The sequence below is a fragment of the Podarcis tiliguerta genome, assembly GCF_965153285.1.
Source record: "Podarcis tiliguerta genome assembly, chromosome: 4".
Lineage (NCBI taxonomy): Eukaryota > Metazoa > Chordata > Lepidosauria > Squamata > Lacertidae > Podarcis > Podarcis tiliguerta.
In genome coordinates, this window is record NC_139537.1 from 91723794 (window position 1) to 91743880 (window position 20087).

Below are 20087 nucleotides of genomic sequence, written 5' to 3' on the forward strand. Positions count from 1 at the left end.
GGAGGTACCACTGTATTTTTATTCAACACTGTAGTTTCTCAGAATAGTCCCTACCCACTTTGCACCGACAGTGAGTAGGGTCATGTCAGACTTTTTTTTCTTCTAACGAAGGATGGGGTTTGCTTAAAATATCTGCTAGTATTTGCAGAATGAGCTGTAAACTGTAACTTTCTCATTTTTTTCAGGATGGGATATACATACAACAGAGCAGCTTCCGCGATGTCTATTCGAACAAAGGGCTGCAATGGCTCAGCAGACTTAAAAATGCCTAGAGCCCCTCCAAAGCACTTCGACAAAAACGCCTACGTGTAGCCAGGTGACTCCAAGAGTCAGCCTGTTGTTTTTTTTTTAAAAAAATCACATTTGTTCTGTTCATTCACAGAATGATTTTTAAGGGAGATTTCTGGTGTCGTTAGCACCAGAAATAAGAATATTTTATAAATGAACTTTTACCTACTTGATGTAAATTTTCCTCTTCCCTCATTTTAAGATTTGTACTGATGTTATGCATAAATTATATATGTAAATCATTTGCCATTTTTTGCTTTCTGTAAAAAAAAAAAAAAAAAAGAACATATTTACAAATAAAGTCACGTCCTATTGGTTATGGCTAATTGGTGGAGATCAAGGCACCACAGGTTAATTTTTAGATGGGCACTAGATGGGTCGTTGACCTTGGGCTCAATTTGAAAGACGTTACGTAGGATTGTGTTATCTATTTTATGCCTACTCTGAAGGAAGGTGAGCCAAGTAAACAGAAACACAATCCAAGTCCTTTATGCTGTGCAAAAACAGCCCTAATTTTAAACACTGGTTCCTAAAACTTCAAGCTTATGGGTTGAAACCTATCCTTGCTGGATAGTGTTGAGATTCTGTCACACAAGGCCAATCCCTCTCCTTCCAGAACTTACAGCCACAAATCTCTGAAACTGGCCAAACTCTCTTGGGGATATCATAAGACAATAAGCTATTTTTATTTAAGGAGGGACATATGATTGACCTTGAATAAATGTCCTCGTTTTTATGAGTTTTACCCTCTCCCTCCAGCATTCATTCCAGATTTTGATTCAAGCAAATATGTCAATAATGACATCTTTTCATTTACAGAAGCTGATTATATTTTCAAATGCTCCAAGTCACTGAGGGGCTGAGTCTTGACACTATTTGTCCACTAGACCTCTCGGTCAATTTCTTCTTCTTGCTGTAAGGCAGAATATACAAGTTCTGCATGTACATACAGTATTAAGCAGCGGAAGAGGGCAAGGAGGTGAAGAGGCTGCATCTGGTCTCAGTGTTTCGAAGCATTTAAATGTCTAAGCACTGCCACCAGGCAAGGATCTAGCTGCCATGCTTACCTGGGAACGGACGCTTAGCACCACAATGAATTTGTTAGTCCTCAAGGTGCTACAAGACTTTTTGTGGTTTAAGCTTGACTGGTGCAGCTGTTATGCATTGTCTCAGCAGTTAAATATTGCATGCAAGGCCTTGAAAAGGTCCTAATAACATGGACAGGGTGGGCGAAATATACTGACTTGGGGAGGTGCGCAGGGGTGCTCTCCTACAAAGCAAACCCCTCTTTTGCTCAGGGTACCACTAGAGATCAACGGGATCCTCTGGCTGCCAGAGGGATGCCAATTTCATTGCCATTTTCTGTGTGTTTGTGAAGGAAGAAAGTAACCTTTGAGTTAAAATAGTTTATTTAAAATGTTCACATTTTATATCAAGTTATGTATAAACTGTTTTTTTGTATTTTTTAAAAAGATTACTTAAAATACTGGATCAGTTAATGCTGTTTATTGATGAACACTTCTTACCTGAAAGTGGAGATTTAGTATTACTCAGCCCTGCATTAAATCAACTAAAGACACCATAGTTTTGTAAACAAAAGGTTCCTTGTTAACGCACAAGAAAAAAATGAACAGGAATCAGACGGTTGTCTTTGGAATGAGGTTTTATCTGCAACAATCAAATAACCGAAGCGTCGCTCCAGTCTGTGATAGTGGGTGAGCTGCTTTTTGTGCTCATATCTTCATCTTGAAGGACTGTTTAAAAAGGAAACAGCAAAATTAGCTTTCAAAGATACGCAAGGGCAGAGATGCTACCATTCTTCTGCAACACATTCTGGTGCTCTACCATTCTTAGATGTAGGAAGGTCTACCTGAAAACAATTTAGAACAATTTTGATCTCCTTTAAACAAAGTCTGACACAGAGGAACTTTCCACGCTTCCAGCAGAGTTCCTTAAGAAGCAGGCCTATGCAGAATATTATAATAATAATAATAATAATAATAATAATAATAATAATAATAATAACAACAACAACAACTTATACCCTGCCCATCTGGCTGGGCTACCCCAGCCACTCTCAGCGGCTTCCAACAGGAGATTAAAAATACATTAAAACATCAGTCATTAAAAAAACTTCCCTAAACAGGGAAGATGTTAGTGTAAGGCAAGCAGCTGTAAATTAGGTGGGCATTAAGTTGCACCAGATCCAAACTCTTTTTAGCAGCCTATGGAGCAGAGCAGCCCATCTCACCTAAACCAAAGTTCATCCTGAATAATACAGGCCCTCCAGCAGAGCAGTTAAGGTGCATTAATTTCTGTGGTCAAATGCACCACAATACAAGAAGCCCAACACCTTGTCTGGCTGCTTTCAGTTATTCCGAACAGGGTGACCACAATCCAACCACAGGTTTAAATGTGCCCAGTCCTGTTGGTTTCAGAGCACTGTTTTACTGTGGTCTCTGGAAAATACTGTTCTATGTAATAAGAACAGACACCTAGGGGATCAAAACCATCACTGTTGGGAACAGTGAAAGGCCCCAATCACTTTATCACTGTACCTAGTAAAAAACATACCCCATAAAAATAAAGGAAAAAATGGCTTTAAACATCAGGTGTAGACATCAGATAAAGTTTCTTAATTTCATAGTTATAGTCCTGATACATGTTTAGGGAAGATTATGTTATTAATTGTGTTTTGTTGCATTTTAGCACTTTTATTATTCTATCTTACTGGTTTTGTAAGTGGTAATAAATTTTCTTGAAATTAAGAAGCAGGATAGACACAACACAGGTAAATAGTCTTTTCTGTACTGCAGCTGCAAAGGTCTGAATCAACCTTGCCCATAGCCCCAGTGGCTCTGACCTTGGTAGCAAATCTCCCTTCCTTCCAGGCAGGGTTTGCAGAGAATAATAATAAAAATAATAAATTATTATTTATACCCTGCCAATCTGGCTGGGTCTCCCAAGTCACTCTGGGCAGCTCCTAACAGATTAATAATAATAAATAAATAAAAAGGTGACAAAACATCAAACACTAAAAACTTCCCTAAACAGGGCTAGCTTCAGATGTCTTCTAAAAGTCAGATAGTTGTTTATCTTCCTGACATCTGATGGACGGGCACCACTACCGAGAAGGCCCTCTGTTGGTTCCCTGTAACCTCACTTCTCGCAGTGAGGGAACCGCCAGAAGGCCCTCGGAGCTGGACCTCAGTGTATGAGGGCTGGACGATGGGGCTGGAGACGCTCCTTCAGGTATACTGGGCTGGGGCCATTTAGGGCTTTAAAGGTCAGCACCAAGGGAACCTGGCACAGCTATGGCTGAGAACATCAGAGCTATTGACTAGTAATTGATATCACCCATGAATGTACCTTCTTCCTTTGTTGGTTTTCCTACGCATGGAGTTCCCCATGCATGGACCGTGGATGCCGCATTCGAATCTTTCTTTTCAACAGCAGTTGCATTCTTAACTTTTTCATCTTTTGCTGGCAAACGCTTCTCATCTTTTGCCAGCAAACGTTCTTCATTTTTTGCTAACAAAGGTTGTTCATCTTTTGCTGGCGATGGTTTCTCATCTTCTACTAGAGATGATAAATCCCAGTCTTCATCGTCGTCCTCCTCAACTCCTGTAAACTATTAAGAAGAAATAGAATTTCTTAAAACTTAAATCTAGGAACAGTTATCTGCTAGTCTTTTTGTACACAGATCCTGTAAGAGGAACTGCTTGCTTAAGACGATGGACATCAATACATTCAACTACTAAAGATGGAGATTTCTGGAAACACTCAACACAAGAAAAAACAATTGATGTGATTTGTTCTCTTTGTGCTTCTGGGTTTTGCTTTTTAAATAGGTTGAGAAGAGAGCAGACCAAAATACTCACATTATTTGAATTAGTGCCAAACCCTGTGGCAAGGCGAAAAGAGCTCTTAAGGAATAGCTATTATACTGAAGAAAGACTGCAGTGCCCTCTACTGATAGGAGACTACAATATGCTACACGAAGCCAAAATACCAAAATTCATTTAAATTATGTACAGACTGCATGCACACACACACACACACACACACACACACACACGACCTACATATAAAACAAAAAGGGCACAGTAACACCCAAGTTAAACTGTTTTACATGTCCTCCCTTTCAGCATGAGAGCGTTCAGGCATGTGTTTAATTCTACAAAGAAATGAATGGGATGTTAAGATTTTAAATCTACACAAACTTATGTCCTACTAAACCCAATAGGATTAACTTCTGAGCAAACACACATAAGATTGCACTCTAATGCTCTTAATTTTGGCAAGACTGACCCCTATTTTACTGTATTAGAAAGCGTCATGAAGGTGTGAAAAGCAAAGATGTCAACTTTCTCCTTTTTTAAGGGAAATTCCCTTATTCTGAATAGGATTCCTCGCAAGAAAAGGGAAAAGTTGACAGCTATAGTGAAAAGCAGTACAGTGGTACCTCGGGTTAAGTACTTAATTCGTTCCGGAGGTCCATTCTTAACCTGAAACTGTTCTTAACCTGAAGCACCACTTTAGCTAATGGGGCCTCCTGCTGCCGCCGTGCCACCGGAGCACGATTTCTGTTCTTATCCTGAAGCAAAGTTCTTAACCTGAAGCACTATTTCTGGGTTAGCGGAGTGTGTAACCTGAAACGTATGTAACCTGAAGTGTATGTAACCCGAGGTACCACTGTATCTCGATGTATATAGGGCTTTTTCAAATAAAATCTAATACCTTTACTCCTTGGGCACACTTTTGAATAGATACGGGGCCAACGTTAATTACTTCAGCAGATTCATTTTCCTTTCCTTGGCTCGGAGGAAGCTTTTCGATTTGGACAGTCCCTCTTTGGTTAAATGCGCCTACACAATCAAGAAAACAGGATATGGGCAACTTATAACTGAAATGCTTAATTCTAACCCAGACTTTTGGGCGTAAAATTACACTCCCAGTATACCTTTCCTTGCAGAATCAACACAGAGGTAGACCTATAATGCAATAATTATAGGGCATCTTTGCCTGCATAGTAATAAAAAATTTGCCTGCATAGTAATAAAAAAAATTCAGTCACTCGCTATTTACAGTACACAAATAATCCAAAGAAAACCAACTGAATTTTACATTTGGGGTGCTTATTTATCTCATTTGGGTTGCCAGTGTAACATGTTAGGGTAAATATTTCTTCTAGCAAAAAATAACCCAGCGTTGTAGGTTTTTGTTTTGAAAACAATCAAGAGTCCAAGACAAAAATATCCCAATAAATTGATTGATTTCTGCCACTGAGGTGCTCTGTTGTTTTTCTAGCCGATTTTAATATAGTGGGAGAAAAACGTCCCCTTACGTTTCCCCAACAAAATGGTCCAGGGAAACACAAATCTTCCAACACATTTTAGTTTTATTAAAAAATAAAATAAAATAAACCCAAATTAATGATGGCTGCCATGCCATCACCCCTCACTCCCACCTCCCAAAAAAACTTACACATGAGATTGGTAGACTGCCCCCTGAGTCTTCAACTACTGTGCTGATTACATCTCAGAAGTTACTCGTAAATCAATGATATTAGTCTAGGCAGCAGCTGTGCAGTGGGAATTGCCCAAGAACCCTGTCCTCCTGCTACAACCCCTCAGACTTTAACATTTAGTAGTGTGTCAAAGGATGATTTCCTTTTCACCGTTCTCTCTACGTGCTTCTTTTTAATTAATCCCACTGGTTAACAGCCAGTATGATTATCAGCTGTTCAGCACAATCCTGAGCACAGGATAGAAAGCCACAGTAAAGGAGACCATGGGGTGAACATAGATCCTGGTGTGAACATGAGAGGAGCATCTCCCCATAGGTGTCCTCCTCCTTAAGGTGGTCAACAAAATTAGCTGCCCTACTTTTCGAAGGTTTAAGGCTTGTTTTGAATTCTTCTTCTTCCTCTTCTTCCTCCTCCTCTTCTTCCATGGAGTTCACATCACTCTGGCTTGCAAATCTTGACAAGCTGCCTTTAATGTTGCTCTTGGATGCCTGAGGCTGAGACAGTTCTGGCGAGATATAGGACTGCATGATGTCGTTCTCTTCTACTTCTTCCTCTGAGCTAAATGGTGGGGTTCTAAGGGAGAGGGAAATTGGTGGAGTTAGTCACCTTCCATTATTATCATCATCGCTGTGGCAAGACCTTGATTTAACCCAACTGTTGCCAAACACGGTACGGCCTTAGCCACACCATTTTCAACATAAGTTAATCCACAATGCCACGATTCTTGAGAAAACTGGTTACAGAATGTTGATTTCCATCAACCTAAACTCTCCCCATGTTTCGAAACTAGTAAGAAAGGAGTCTTGCTGAGAAACATCCCATACACAGTAAGGAACGTGTGGAATGCCATTTTAGGTCCTTCAGATAAAGGTGGATTCTACGCAGCCAAACCATTTTATCCAGTTTGAAAAGCAGGTAGAGCGCACCTGTGGTTCAAGGCTCTCTCTGAGCATCTGCCTATTGTAAATGTAAAGGTAAAGGACGCCTGGACGGTTAAGTCCAGTCAAAGGCTACTATGGGGTTGCAGTGCTCCTCTCGCTTTCAGGCCGAGGGAGCCGGCGTTTGTCCAGAGACAGCTTTCCGGGTCATGTGGTCAGCATGACTAAACCGCTTCTGGCATAACGAAACACTGTGACGGAAACCAGAGCTCATGGAAACGCTGTTTACCTTCCTGCCGAAGTGGTACCTATTTATCTACTTGCACTGGTGTGCTTTCAAACTGCTAGGCTGGCAGGAATTGGGACAGAGCAACGGGAGCTTGCGCTGTTGTGTGGATTTGAACCCCTGACCTGACCTATAGTAAGCATGTGCAAAGTAAGCATAGCTATACATCTGTCTTGGATTTTACTACACAATCTGATTCACCATGTCTTTAAAAAAAGAGACTTCCAGCCACCATGGTTGTAGAAATCTGTGAATAGTTTCTGATGAAGGCCAAGGGATTAAAGGAGTGGTAGCAGCACTTCCATTTAGGGGTGGTATCCTGCAAACCCCTCTGCCTCTCCCCTTCCTGTTCTTTTGTTCTGCCTCTATTGCTTACTTGTCCATCCCCAATTCTTTGCCTCACCATTTCAAGCAACTGGCAAACCTGAACCTTAGGTAAAGTGGCACGTATACAATTTGACATTTCTTCTTTGCATTGTTTAAATCGAGTTCAGAATATTGCGCACAGAAACCAAACGGAAGACTTACGTAATACTATGCAGCTTTTTGGGGATTTCATCTCCCAAAGCGCTCTTCTTGGTTCTGGAAGGAACAATAACAAAAATTACAACTTTTGTTATCTAATATATTGCAGATTCTGTACTCTGTACTCAGATTCTGTATTCTGCTTTGGGCAATTGCCTTTCAGAAGAGGTTTATGAATGTCACAAATATATTTAAATCATAGAATCGTCGAATTGGAAGGGGCCCCGAGTCATCTAGTCCAACCCCCTGCAATGCAGGAATAATGTAGTAAACGCTTTTTAATTGCTCCCCTCCCTGCAGAAGGATGACGGTTTCGCTATCTTGTTAAAAGATCCTTTTGAGGGGCCAGAGGAAATAAATCAATACACCTATTTCCGTTCTTTCATTTCTTGTCTTTTTTCTTTCTCTTTTATTTAAAAGCATTTACAAACTTTTAACATTGAAAAAGTTTGGGAAAACCCTAACCTGTGATCCAAAAGAACACAACATCATAATAAAAACAATATTATAAAATCGAGAACTCAGAAATAACAGGATCCAATCTTAGGGACCTGTGAAAGCCTGGGGAAAACGATAGACCTTCTAAAGATGCAGAGAGCAGCTAATAGACAATGTGTCATGTATGGAGGAGGAAAGGGCATTCCACAGAACAGGGGCAATGGCAAAAAATGGACATGCTCTGTAATATTCTATAGGACATGGAGCCGTGGGTAGAATTTCCCCAGATGATCTAAGCCAGGGTTTGCCAAACTTGGGTCTCCAGCTGTTTTTGGACTACAACTCCTATCATCCCTAGCTAGCAGGGCCAGTGGTCAGAGATGACGCAGTCCAAAAACAGCTGGAGACCCAAGTTTGGCAAACCCTGATCTAAGAAATTTTAAATGTCTATCCCGGGTCAGGGGCCTTTCAGGTAACCTGATCCCAAGTTGCTCAGGGCTTTCTGTGTTAGTAACAAGGCTTTCAATACGGAGTGGCAGCCAATCAGCAGCCAGTGCATCTCTCCCAGCGGATGAATAATACAGACATGTTCAGGTGCTCCACAAGGCTGCCTCCGATAATACGGAGAACCCCAAACACTCAAACAAAACTTTACTGAGCAGTTCCTCTTACTTTGGTGCGGGGGTGTTTTCAGCAGCAACTGGTCTTTGTACGGTTGGGCGTTTGGCAACAGATGGACGTTTCGCTGCTTTGGGTAACACAGTTGACAGCGAACCTCCCAAATGAGCTACCCTGTTCTTAGCTGCAATGAAACACAGATTATAAATACTCAAAACCATGTTCTGGTGGAAGTGCATCAGCGATAGAAACAGTACCAAGAAGAAAGAAGATGAAACTCAGCAAAGAGGACTTGTTTGCAACATTAGATACAGGCCTTTCCCTTACGGAAGATGAAGCAATAGTATTACATCTGCCCAACAACCAAAGCTAATTCCCCTCACTCCAACTCTTATTTTTGTCTTTGTATCAGAAAGGCGCCTGGCCAATTTGGTTGCCAATGAATATTGCCACAGACATTTCTGAGATCATGGTCTTTCCAATGAGTGGCTCCTTTCCAAGTTTAATTATCTTACTTTAAATGTTGTGAGGATCCTATGCCCTTTTAAAAAATGTGTTTTTTGGGGGGTGGGGGGTTATTGCGTTGTTGTTTTTATTTTGATTATGTATTTTGTGGTTTTATATTTTGATTTTATTCTGTGAACCGCCCTGAGACCTCCGGGTATAGGGCGGTATATAAATTCAATCAACAACAAAGATATACCCCACGGAACAATGTCAAAATAAACAAGAAAGACAGACACATTTTCAGTTTCTACTTTGCCAGCTGAATTGTGTCTAATAGACCTGCCCAAGTAAGGAAGCTTGCCTGGCTTCCTCCTTGATTATTCTTCATCATCTCAGGAATACATTTTCATTTCAGAAGGCATTTGGCTGTTTCTGTGCTCTGAGTTCCTTTGAATTTTTAGAAAGTCACCTGGCTGTCCCTGTTTATTTTGCATTTCAAGTTCGGTTTTTTGCTACTGTTTTTCAATTTTTACACCGCAAGCCTCCTTGAGTGCACATTTTTTAAACACAGCAACAACAACAAAGGAAAGATGGGGTAAAAATGCTCTAATGAATAACAGAGAATGCGGGGGAAAGCTGTGCTCACAAGAAATGTTAGTAATGTTTCTCTATATTGGGCACAGGTTTCACAAAAGAGGCATTAGCTATACAGTGGTGCCTCGCAAGACGAAAAGAATCCGTTCCGCGAGTCTCTTCGTCTTGCGTTTTTTTCCCTCTTGCGAAGCAAGCCCATTAGCGGCTTAGCGGATTACCGCTATTAGCGGCTTAGCGGATCAGCTGATAAGCGGCTTAGCGGATCAGCTGATAAGCGGCTTAGCGGATCAGCTGATAAGCGGCTTAGCGGATCAGCTGATAAGCGGCTTAGCGGATCAGCTGATAAGCGGCTTAGCGGATCAGCTGATAAGCGGCTTAGCGGCTTGGGGAAAAGGGGGGGGGGAGGAAAAAAACCCCGCAGGAACTCGCAAGACATTTTAGTCTTGCGAAGCAAGCCCATAGCAAATTCGTTTTGTGAAGCACCTCCAAAATGGAAAACCCTTTCGTCTAGCGGGTTTTCCGTCTTGTGAGGCATTCGTCTTGCGGGGCACCACTGTACATCTTGAGCCAGAAAAGTGCCCTCTGGCCCCTAAGCCTAGCAGCATATTGCAAAATGTGCTAACGGAACGTAATATCCGATTGGTCAATACCTAAGGTAGCGGGATTTCCACTTTTTTATGAATAAGATACATTGTAAAGTAGCTTTGGTCAAGAATGTATAGACTGCTAATTAGATAACATGTAGTCCTTACACAAGTAAGTTGGGAGTTTTTAACAATAGTTTAAATAAATCTGTGAAAGGATTAGCGATTGCAGTTCATACAGGCATCTTGTATTAGAGAATGTGTTCAAAACTGGGGCCGTAAAACTGTGGTGATGACTTGCTTAAGGAGGCTCAGGCAGATTCTGAGGAAGCTCATACCTGTTCCTCTCTGATCAGATTCCACATGAGCTAGGGACCAGTTTTCTTGCCCTCATCCACTGCCCTCAAACAACGCTGGTACCAAAATGTAAATGGCTCACAGATTAATTAATGGGTCCAAAGACAAACAGCTGATCTGCTTTTGAACATTAACTTGTTAACAAAACCTTTAACACACTGCACATGAAAGCAGGCCCACGTTTACGTTGTCTCGAGTTATAAGTAACATGCTGGTTTGACCTCCAGACATCTGAAAGCAGTGGGGGGTGGTTGGGGCAGGGAGAGAGGTGGGAAGTTAGCACACCTTCTGGAGAAAGATAAGAACTGGAATAAAGTCTGCTGCAAGACATAACCCTGAAGTTGACTTGCTGCTGGAGCCGCTCCCGAATGAGATGAATGTCGGGGATCTGTTTCTTCCTTTCTTCTCTAGCAGATTCCACAGACATTAAGACCCTGTTCAAATGATCACTTGGGATACCATGAACTCCCTGCGAAAGATGAAAAGTTTCATTCTGATATGCAGGAGACAAAATGCAAATCACTTTCTGCTTTTAAAAAAAGCAATACTGCTTCCCTTTTCCAGAAACGCCGTTTTGAAAATCATACAAATTATCCTTGGGAAGGATGTTGCTTTTGTGTGGACCCTACAAGATGATGCTGTAGCAAATGTGTAACGAAGAGAGACAGGCAGAAAAAGAGAACGGGTGGCCCTGCCTACTATTTATTTTAAATAATAATAATAATAATAATAATAATAATAATAATTTATTTATACCCCACCCATCTGGCTGGGTTTCCCCAGCTACTCTGGGCGGCTTCCAACAGAATATTAAAATACAATAGTCTATTAAACATTAAAAGCTTCTCTAAACAGGGCTGCCTTCAGATGTCTTCTAAAAGTCTGGTAGTTGTTTTTCTCTTTGACATCTGGTGAGAGGGCGTTCCACAGGGTGGGTGCCACTACCGAGAAGGCCCTCTGCCTGGTTCCCTGGCTTCTCGCAGTGAGGGAACCGCCAGAAGGCCCTCAGCGCTGGAACTCAGTGTCCGGGCAGAACAATGGAGGTGGAGACACTCCTTCAGGTATACTAGACCGAGGCCGTTTAGGGCTTTAAAGGTCAGCACCAACACTTTGAGTTGTGCTCAGAAACGTACTGGAAGCCAGTGCAGGTATTTCAAGACCGGTGTTATATAGTCTCGGCAGCCGCTCCCAGTCACCAGTCTAGCTGACACATTCTGGATTAGTTGTAGTTTCCAGGTCACCTTCAAAGGTAGCCCCACATAGAGCGCATTGCAGAAGTCCAAGCGAGCGATAACTAGAGCATGCACCACTCTGGCGAGACAGTCCGCGGGCAGGTAGGGTCTCAGCCTGCATACCAGATGGAGCTGATAAACAGCTGCCCTGGAAGCAGAATTGACCTGCGCCTCCATGGACAGCTCCCTTTCTACCGAAGAGACCAACCCATTCCAGCCCCTGGCAGATTAACCCCCAAGGAAATGTGGTCCTTGACAGAAAGAAGGTTCTCTACTTCTGGTGTAGGCTTTTACTTTTTTTTATTCAATGGCACTGACATCTTCACCCTATGTGGTTTTTGGTGGCACTATTTAAGAAGCATTTCTTTTCCTAAATGTATGGTGCCATCTTCCTAATGTCTGTATTATTCAAACTCTGACTCTGTATTTGTGTTTTAAGAAATACAAGCTTGGTTTAAATGAGACGGTGATTCTAGATATTATAATCACACTTCTCCCTAAAAATAAAAATCCCAGTTTTGAATCCAGCAAACAAATGAGATTTATGGGAAATTTCGTCTTCAGAGTCCATCTGAAAAACTTTAAACTTGGTATGTTTTCTCCAGCAGAAATAAATAGTATTTTTATAATCATCATCATCATCATCATCATCATCATCATCTTACTTCCCTCTTTTTATTTCTTTGGAATGATGAGGATTTCCCCCCATAAACTATCGCTCTCAGTATGTGAAATTCTCTTTACAAACTAAACAGATTTTATCCTTCTAATTACTACTTCATTACTGAAGATTTAAACTGAATGTTACTTAATATGCATAATTCAACCCAAGTTAAGCACTTTAATGAGTTGCTGGCTATGTTCACACATTGTGGTAAGCCATAAACTATGACCAGCCGCGCATGAGGGAACTCGGCTGGCTTCAGTCCTCCCAGGTCATGTCGGGAGGGAAACAAACCATGATCCCCGGCTTAGCAGTACTTCCAAACCAGGGATTTGCATTGTGTCTACTCCAAACAAACCACAATAAGCCAACGTTTGTTCTTAGCTTACTGAGAGTTCTGTTTAAGCAAAGCAAACCATGATCCCTGGTTCAGACAGCATGCAAATCCGGGGATTGTGATTTGTTCTCTCTATGCATTAGCAGGGAGGCTCAAAGCAGGTGCAGTTCAGCCATGCTCATAGGCCATGGTTTGTGGCTTATTGTGACAGGTCACAATTCAGTTGAAATGCGTAGAACTTAAACCTTTGCGCCCGTGTTTTCTCCATTCCCTGTCTCTTGGTGGACGTAAATGAAAAAATATGGTAGTGTGTTGATCAACAAGATACAGGCATAAATTTTGCTTTGAGGGTAAGTGTAACCAACAGTAGTGTGAGACTGCACACACGTGAGAACACACACATTACGGCAGGTGTTGCAATCTTACACTAAAGTCTAAGAAAAAACACAAGAAGAACACTGGTGCCCTCAGTGATTTTGAATTGCTGATTGTCCCAGGTTGACTGAAAGGGGAAGTTAAGGAACTAAAAGGGAGAGAAGTATCTTCCGATCACCTAAATACTATAAAGTGGCCTTACTGATTTAATTCCCAAGGATTCCAATTTCTCTGCTAGGGTCTGCTCCAAAACAGATCTCAGCTCTCTTGGTACTGAAGGAGTGCTCTTCAAAGAATGTGCTGCATGGTGCTTATTCCTCCCTGCTTTGGGCTCATGTTTCTCTGTTTCTGAAACAAAACAGATAGTTTTATTTACAACGATATTGTAGTATCAATATATGCTAAGCCCACAACAATTAAAGAGGCAAAAGAGAAGAACTAACTTCAAAAAACTACATTAAAAAGTTAGAAACCTATTATTATTATTTCATTTTTAAACCGCCCTTCATCCCATAGCATTCCAGAGTCGTTTACCACATAAATATATAAAACACAACACCACACAATACTTAAAACCCTCATTGAAATACATTATATGCATAAGCACAGGCATATCATGAGGCCACTTTTAATTCTGCCCGATAAATCTGGCTTTTTAATTTGGATAGAATTGGATAGAGTGGGGTGGGGTAATAATAAAAATAATAATTAATCATAATAATTACTATTACTACTGCTTGCCTGTGGAAAATCAAAGTTCAAATCTTTGCTTGGCCATCAAAAACACTGGGCACGCTCATCTCACTGGTTTGTGCAAGGATAAAGGATAAGAAGAAAACGCTTTATCTGCCGGAAAGAGCTACTGTAGTAACAGCAACAAGAGAAAAATAGCAATTTATTATGTTCCAGGGATCTGGGCTCACAAGTCCTGCCTGCCAACCCTACTCCTCCTGAAACGATTACCAACATAGGCAAGGAAGTACCGTAGAACGGGGGCAGTCAATATGGTGCCCCCCCCAAATGTTGCTAGACTACAGCTCCCATCAGTCCCTGCCATCATGGTCAATGGTCAGGAACGATGGGAGCTGGGGTCCACGTTGGCCACCCCAGCAAGAAAGTGAAGAGGTACAGGAAGATGACGATTGCGTTTGGGTATGAATTTTCTACTAGGAGGAAGAGCCTAAAATGAAACTCCCATTGCTCAGAAACAGCTGTAACAAGCAGGCTCACATTTTGTTCTCACACTATATTTAAACTGAAACAGTGGCACAGTCAGAGCTGCCCAGAAGTGTGGGAAGGACTGGAACTGGCTTTTCGGGGAAGTGGGTGGTGGGAATTAGTGGAAAGGAGGAGGAGCAATCTACTTTCAGGAAGGTGACGGCGGAAATATTGCGGTGCCTAGCTCTGCATAGGGCTTGAAAATGTAATTTACCATGCAGTACGAAAGCATGCCTACGTGATGATACTCTGGAAACCATATAAACATGTACATTTGTATTCCTAGTAAACATTTCCCACGTTAGGCCACAGATGCTTTGATCAGCCCTTTCATTACCTTCTCCATCCTCTGGAAGCTCCTCTATGGGCTCCAGGATGTGGACCAAATTGGCCTGTTCTAATAATCAGGAAACAGAGGAATAGCAAAAAGACAGACAGACAGACAGACAGAAACAGGTCAAGATAAAGGTCCAAAGGGTGAAAATTATGCAGAAGGTTATATGGAGGTGCCCCATTTGTTTTATTTGTTCTTCTGAGCCACTAACTTCAGAGCCCAGTAAAAATGTCATTACTTGTGATAGAAGTTTATTCAAATTTTAGGGATGTGTTTAAGGTAGCGAATGCTGTTCTCTGTAGCAATTTGCATGGAGGAAGTGAAATATTTTCCATCACATTAAGCTGCAGTTGTTTCTCAGCTTTACCTGCAAGCGGAGTGGTTGTAGGTCTTTAGCATTAGAACAAAAGTAAGCCTCTGGCTGTACCTGGGACTTTCCCATCTTACCTCCATGTGTAGTGAGATAGATGCTAGGTCTTAGGCTCCTGGGCTTCTTCCCTGCTCACCATGCATGGAAGGCAACTCCTGAACCAGAGGTTTCAGAGGGAAGGAGGGGGGAGCATGCAGAGGCACATCTGACCAATACAAGTGTGTGACCCGTCACAGGATGGGGGGTGGGCAGCCCCATGGTTGTCATGAGTCACCTGTGAATGATCCCCAAGAAGCTTGGGGGTTCTTAACCCAGGCACATAGAGGATCAGGCAGTGGGCTTAACTCTTTCACCCCGTGTCATTTTCCGGGTGGAAGCATCAGGACATAATATCTATTAAGGAAATGGCTTGGAAAGAAAAGGGTAACTAAGCAACCTTCCCCCAGATGCAGCCACATACCCTGCAGATCATCCTTTCTCAACCTGTGGGTCCCCAGATGTTGTTGAACTACAACTCCCATCACTCCTAGCTAGCAAGGCCAGAGCTCAGGGATGATGGGAATTGTAGTCCAACAACATCTGGGGACCCACAGGTTGAGAACCGCTGCTGTAGATTATTTGTGCAGGAGTGGGGAAGAGGCAATAGGGAATCCCTTCATAGAGCTCTCACGCCATGTCAAGTTTTGCTCTAACAGTACAATCTAATAATGTCTACTGAATTTAGTGGTTCCACTGAATTTAGTGGTGTTTACCCTCAGGTAAGTGGATATAGAATTGTAACCCAAGTCCTGTTGATTTAAATGGAACTTTTGACATGACATGACTGAACTTTTGACATCTCCCAGCAAGCGACAAAATCCAGTTTTTGACAAATTTAATACATCCAAGATTATGTGTTTGTTTCAGTTTAGGCTGGTTTAAGGCATTTTTTATTTAAAACCATTTTTATTTGTCAGCTTTTGTCATAGTTCTTTCTAGTGCAGTTACTTCCCTAAGCCCTTATTTTAGAATGAGCTAGAAATCTAAATAAATTAAGTACTGAAATGGATCTGTTTCATTTAATTCCACGGAAGACAAAAAAGGATCAGTGATGAATGCTTTAATCTAAGCTTGTTTCTCCAAAAAGCAGAAATGAATATCAGATGGAAACTTCTATTTTACAAAAGAAAGAAAAACTGGGATACTATATTAAATTTACTCACTCATGAAGATGACACTGCCTATTTTAGCTGTTTCATTTGAATGAAAACACAATGCAGCTGTACTAATCATGGTCTTGTTTGCTAGAAAGTAGGAAAAGTAGTGTTTCTGCTTTAAGGCATAATTTTGAAATTAATTTTAAAAAGGCAGGGGGGTGGAACAAGGTAGGAAGAGATAAAAAGAGAGACAGAAAAGACCTGCAGAGATAAATAAAATAGACAATCACCAGCAAAATCATCCCAAATGAATACCCAAGTTGTTTCAAAAACTGAAAAAGGATTATTATTCTTAGTATAGTCGGAAGTGTATCTGAAATTACAGGTATGGATTTAAATTTAATGGAGACAATCACTCTGGTGCCTGTCCAAAGTGGAGGAAATGGACCTGATAAAACAATGAATGATAAAACTGTGAAGAATGTTCCTTCCATTTTTTTACCTTTCCAAGCCCAATTAGTTGAACTATGAGCTATAATGTGCTAAGATTGCTGCTACTGGAAGATATTAAATCTATATCTGTCTTCAGGCATAATGCTGACCAAAACCAGAGTTAACCCCTCCCTTCCAGGGTAACACATCATGGAATGTCTAGCTTAGTATTACATCTGAAACTGTGGTTGTGGTTTGTTTTGGAGATCCATGATCTAGAATCCAGAGTTTGCTCTTGGCTTCCTAATTGTGGTACTCATGAGAACTGGTTTGGGTGCTATGCTAAGCCAGCCACTCTATGGCATGCTGGTTTGTTTCCTCACCTCATGAAAGGAGGCGAGCGGGGAGTGCATGAGCTATATCTGAAGGAGCGTCTCCATCCCCATCGTTCAGCCTGGACACTGAGGTCCTCCTCCGAGGGTTTTCTGCTGGTTCCCTCACTGCGAGAAGCGAAGTTACAGGGAACCAGACCAAGGGCCTTCTCGGTAATGGCCTCCTCCCTCTTGAATGCCCTCCCTTCAGATGTCAAGGAAATAAAGAACTACATAACTTTTAGAAGACATCTGAAGGTAGCCCTTTATTGGGAAGTTTTTAATGTTTGATGTTTTACTATGTTTTTATATATGCTGTAAGCCACCCAGAGTGGCTGGGGAAACCCAGACAGATGGGCAGGGTATAAATAATAAAATTATTTTTATGTGTACCAACACACAGCTTGTGCACAGACTACTTTGCTTAACTAAGGTTTTTGGCCAGTATTATGTCCAAACACAGCCCTTGTGATCATAAATATATCTGCGAGATTGGAGACATAGTGACCATTCAAACAACCCAAATGTGAAATGAAAAGTGCAGTTGCCATATAATGAATATTTTTACTATTATTACACCCTGCATATCGCCACATCTGGGTCTCAAAGTGGCTTGCAAAAAAATAAAGCTATGTACAAAATTTAAAACATAGATTAAAACATCAAAGCATAAAACACTACAGTAGCATTCATGGTGCAAAGTCGTCATAAAATAATTATTGTGAATGGGCTTTCCAGTCAACTTTTTTTTAATTGAAAGCCTCACGGTGCTGCTTTTTTAAAATTAAGAGACCACTTGAAATAAAACAAAATGTAATGAGGTTGTTTGCTATTTTACAATCCAATTATTATGGTTTATTCAAGGTCAGCTCAACTATTAGGTAAATTGATGCCTCGGGCACCTATTCTTAGGTGCCTTAAATTTAGATGCGGAGGTCATTTGGTAACAAAATCAGTTAACTAATAAGTCAATTCCACTACAATGGAATTTTACACTCCAAGTAAAAAGCTTCAGTTTTGTCTAGAAATAGAAAGAAGTATTGCACTGGAAGAAAAAAAATATTGCTGTGTTAATTAAATTTAGCTGTTACTTGCTGTCATCCCGGAAGATCAGTAATAATGTGAGATCTATTACAAAAACTTACCACGCATGGACGATACACTCGATTTAGGCTGAACAACATTCTGCGTTGACGTTTTCACTGGGAAAGAAAAGAAATATAGGCTTGAGATTCTTGTACTTCTCAACAGACTTTCTCAACGCAATTAGGGGGAAAAAGATGACTTGTTGAATTATATACTTTGGAACAATTTGTTAAGAGAAAAATGATTAACAAGAAGATAAAAACAAAGGAATTTTAAAGTCCTTCTTGTTGCCACTTACCATCAGATGACTTGACGCTTTCCACTGATCTTTTTGTAGCCAGTTTCTCTATCTAAAATATAGAGAGAGTCAAGCGTAGGTGCAGATTTAGAAAGGAGACAACTATTATCATTTGTGGGATGGTACCAGCTAAATCCCTGCTGTTTTGACAAGGTGAGATGGGCATGTGCAGGCCTTATAGGTCAGGGTGGGGTTGTTTTGTCCCCTGACCTAAGAGCCGCTGATGGCTGGACAACTAGCCCAGCTGCACCCTCCCCACCCACAAACAGGCAGCAGCTTGATTCAAACATCTGAAGCCAGCCCCAGCTAGAGCTCCGGTAATGACTGCTGGAGTAGCTCAGGGGACTACTTTGTTCCTGCCTAATGTGAACCCTGGGACATGGGTGGCACTGTGGGTTAAACCACAGAGCCTAGGACTTGCCGATCAGATGGTCGTCGGTTTGAATCCCCGCGACAGGGTAAGCTCCCATTGCTTGGTCCCTGCTCCTGCCAACCTAGCAGTTCAAAAGCACTTCAAAGTGCAAGTAGATAAATAGGTACCACTCCAGCAGGAAGGTAAACGGCGTTTCCGTGCGCTGCTCTGGTTCTCCAGAAGTGGGTTAGTCATGCTGGCCACATGACCCGGAAGCTGTACGCTGGCTCCCTTGGCCAGTAAAGCGAGATGAGCACCACAACCCCAGAGTTGGTCACGACTGGACCTAATGGTCAGGGGTCCCTTTACCCTTTACCTTTTAATGTGAACCCTAACATGATCAAACCTGGCTTGATTGTAGGAGCGAGGTTGCTTCAAGTGCTCTGAACATCTCATTAATACAATGCCACTGGGTGCTATTTCTGTGCCAGTTTAAGGTCTGTTACAGCCAATGCTATAGAATCAATTTGTAATACTAAAACTGTTCCCCAGTTTGACCAACTGAGTTGATCTATTGAATGGGAGAGAAGGGATTTTCCCCCTCCTCTTTTTTAACCTTGACAAAGTAGCTCCTTCCTATTTCCCCCTCCTTGTCCTGGGGGCAGGAAGTGACACACTAGCTAGTTTGCTGGCCAGGTAGGAGTGGTGGCTGCTTGCTCCAATGACAGTTCTGCGCGGCATCCTTAGAGCAAGGTGGTGAATAAACTCACCAGGATATCACTTCCCCGGACAAGGGAGGGAGAGAGGAGCAATAGGAAGGAGGCTTTGTGCACAACAAAAACACAGCACAGGTTTCCCTTCAGAAATTTTCAACCAACCGCTCCCTTCCCAAATTGGAAAAATAACCCTCTCTTCCCACATTTCCCCCCTGTGAATGGGGCTGCAAATGGGGGGAAGTCATTCTCTAACAGCCCTAACCCCTGCAGAAATCAGGATCACTGTTTCTAAGAACACAATTTAAAACGTATGGGTTGGTAAAATATGGTAAGGTAAAGGGACCCCTGACCATTAGGTCCAGTCGTGACCGACTCTGGGGTTGCGGCGCTCATCTCGCTTTACTGGCCAAGGGAGCCGGCATACAGCTTCCGGGTCATGTGGCCAGCATGACTAAGCCGCTTCTGGCAAACCAGAGCAGCGCACGGAAACGCCGTTTACCTTCCCGCTGGAGTGGTACCTATTGATCTACTTGCACTTTGACGTGCTTTCGAATTGCTAGGTTGGCAGGAGCAGGGACCGAGCGACGGGAGCTCACCCCATCGTGGGGATTCGAACCACCG

At 41.9% G+C, this 20087-nt stretch overlaps 2 protein-coding genes across 8 annotated transcripts in view; one reads left to right on the forward strand and one right to left on the reverse strand.

Annotated features, from left to right (window-relative positions):
* The window catches only part of CLDN10 (claudin 10), an 82774-nt gene extending 81655 nt beyond the window's left edge, over positions 1-1119 (forward strand). For all 3 annotated transcript variants that reach the window (XM_083435903.1, XM_083435902.1, XM_083435901.1), the window contains one exon: positions 186-1119. In XM_083435903.1, coding sequence (XP_083292029.1) covers positions 186-312 — 127 coding nt within the window. In that variant the 3' untranslated portion in view covers positions 313-1119. The remainder of the gene's footprint in view (positions 1-185) is intronic.
* Positions 1120-1933: 814 nt separating this feature from the next.
* DZIP1 (DAZ interacting zinc finger protein 1) overlaps positions 1934-20087 on the reverse strand; it is a 31517-nt gene continuing 13363 nt past the window's right edge. For 4 of the 5 annotated variants that reach the window (XM_083435813.1, XM_083435814.1, XM_083435812.1 and 1 more), the window contains 10 exons: positions 18399-18450; positions 18160-18216; positions 13356-13501; positions 10831-11014; positions 8618-8747; positions 7511-7564; positions 6177-6391; positions 5029-5156; positions 3658-3919; positions 1934-2042 (listed from right to left, as the gene is read on the reverse strand). In XM_083435813.1, coding sequence (XP_083291939.1) covers positions 1966-2042; positions 3658-3919; positions 5029-5156; positions 6177-6391; positions 7511-7564; positions 8618-8747; positions 10831-11014; positions 13356-13501; positions 18160-18216; positions 18399-18450 — 1305 coding nt within the window. In that variant the 3' untranslated portion in view covers positions 1934-1965. The remainder of the gene's footprint in view (positions 2043-3657; positions 3920-5028; positions 5157-6176; positions 6392-7510; positions 7565-8617; positions 8748-10830; positions 11015-13355; positions 13502-18159; positions 18217-18398; positions 18451-20087) is intronic. The other variant, XM_083435816.1, reaches the window with a different exon arrangement.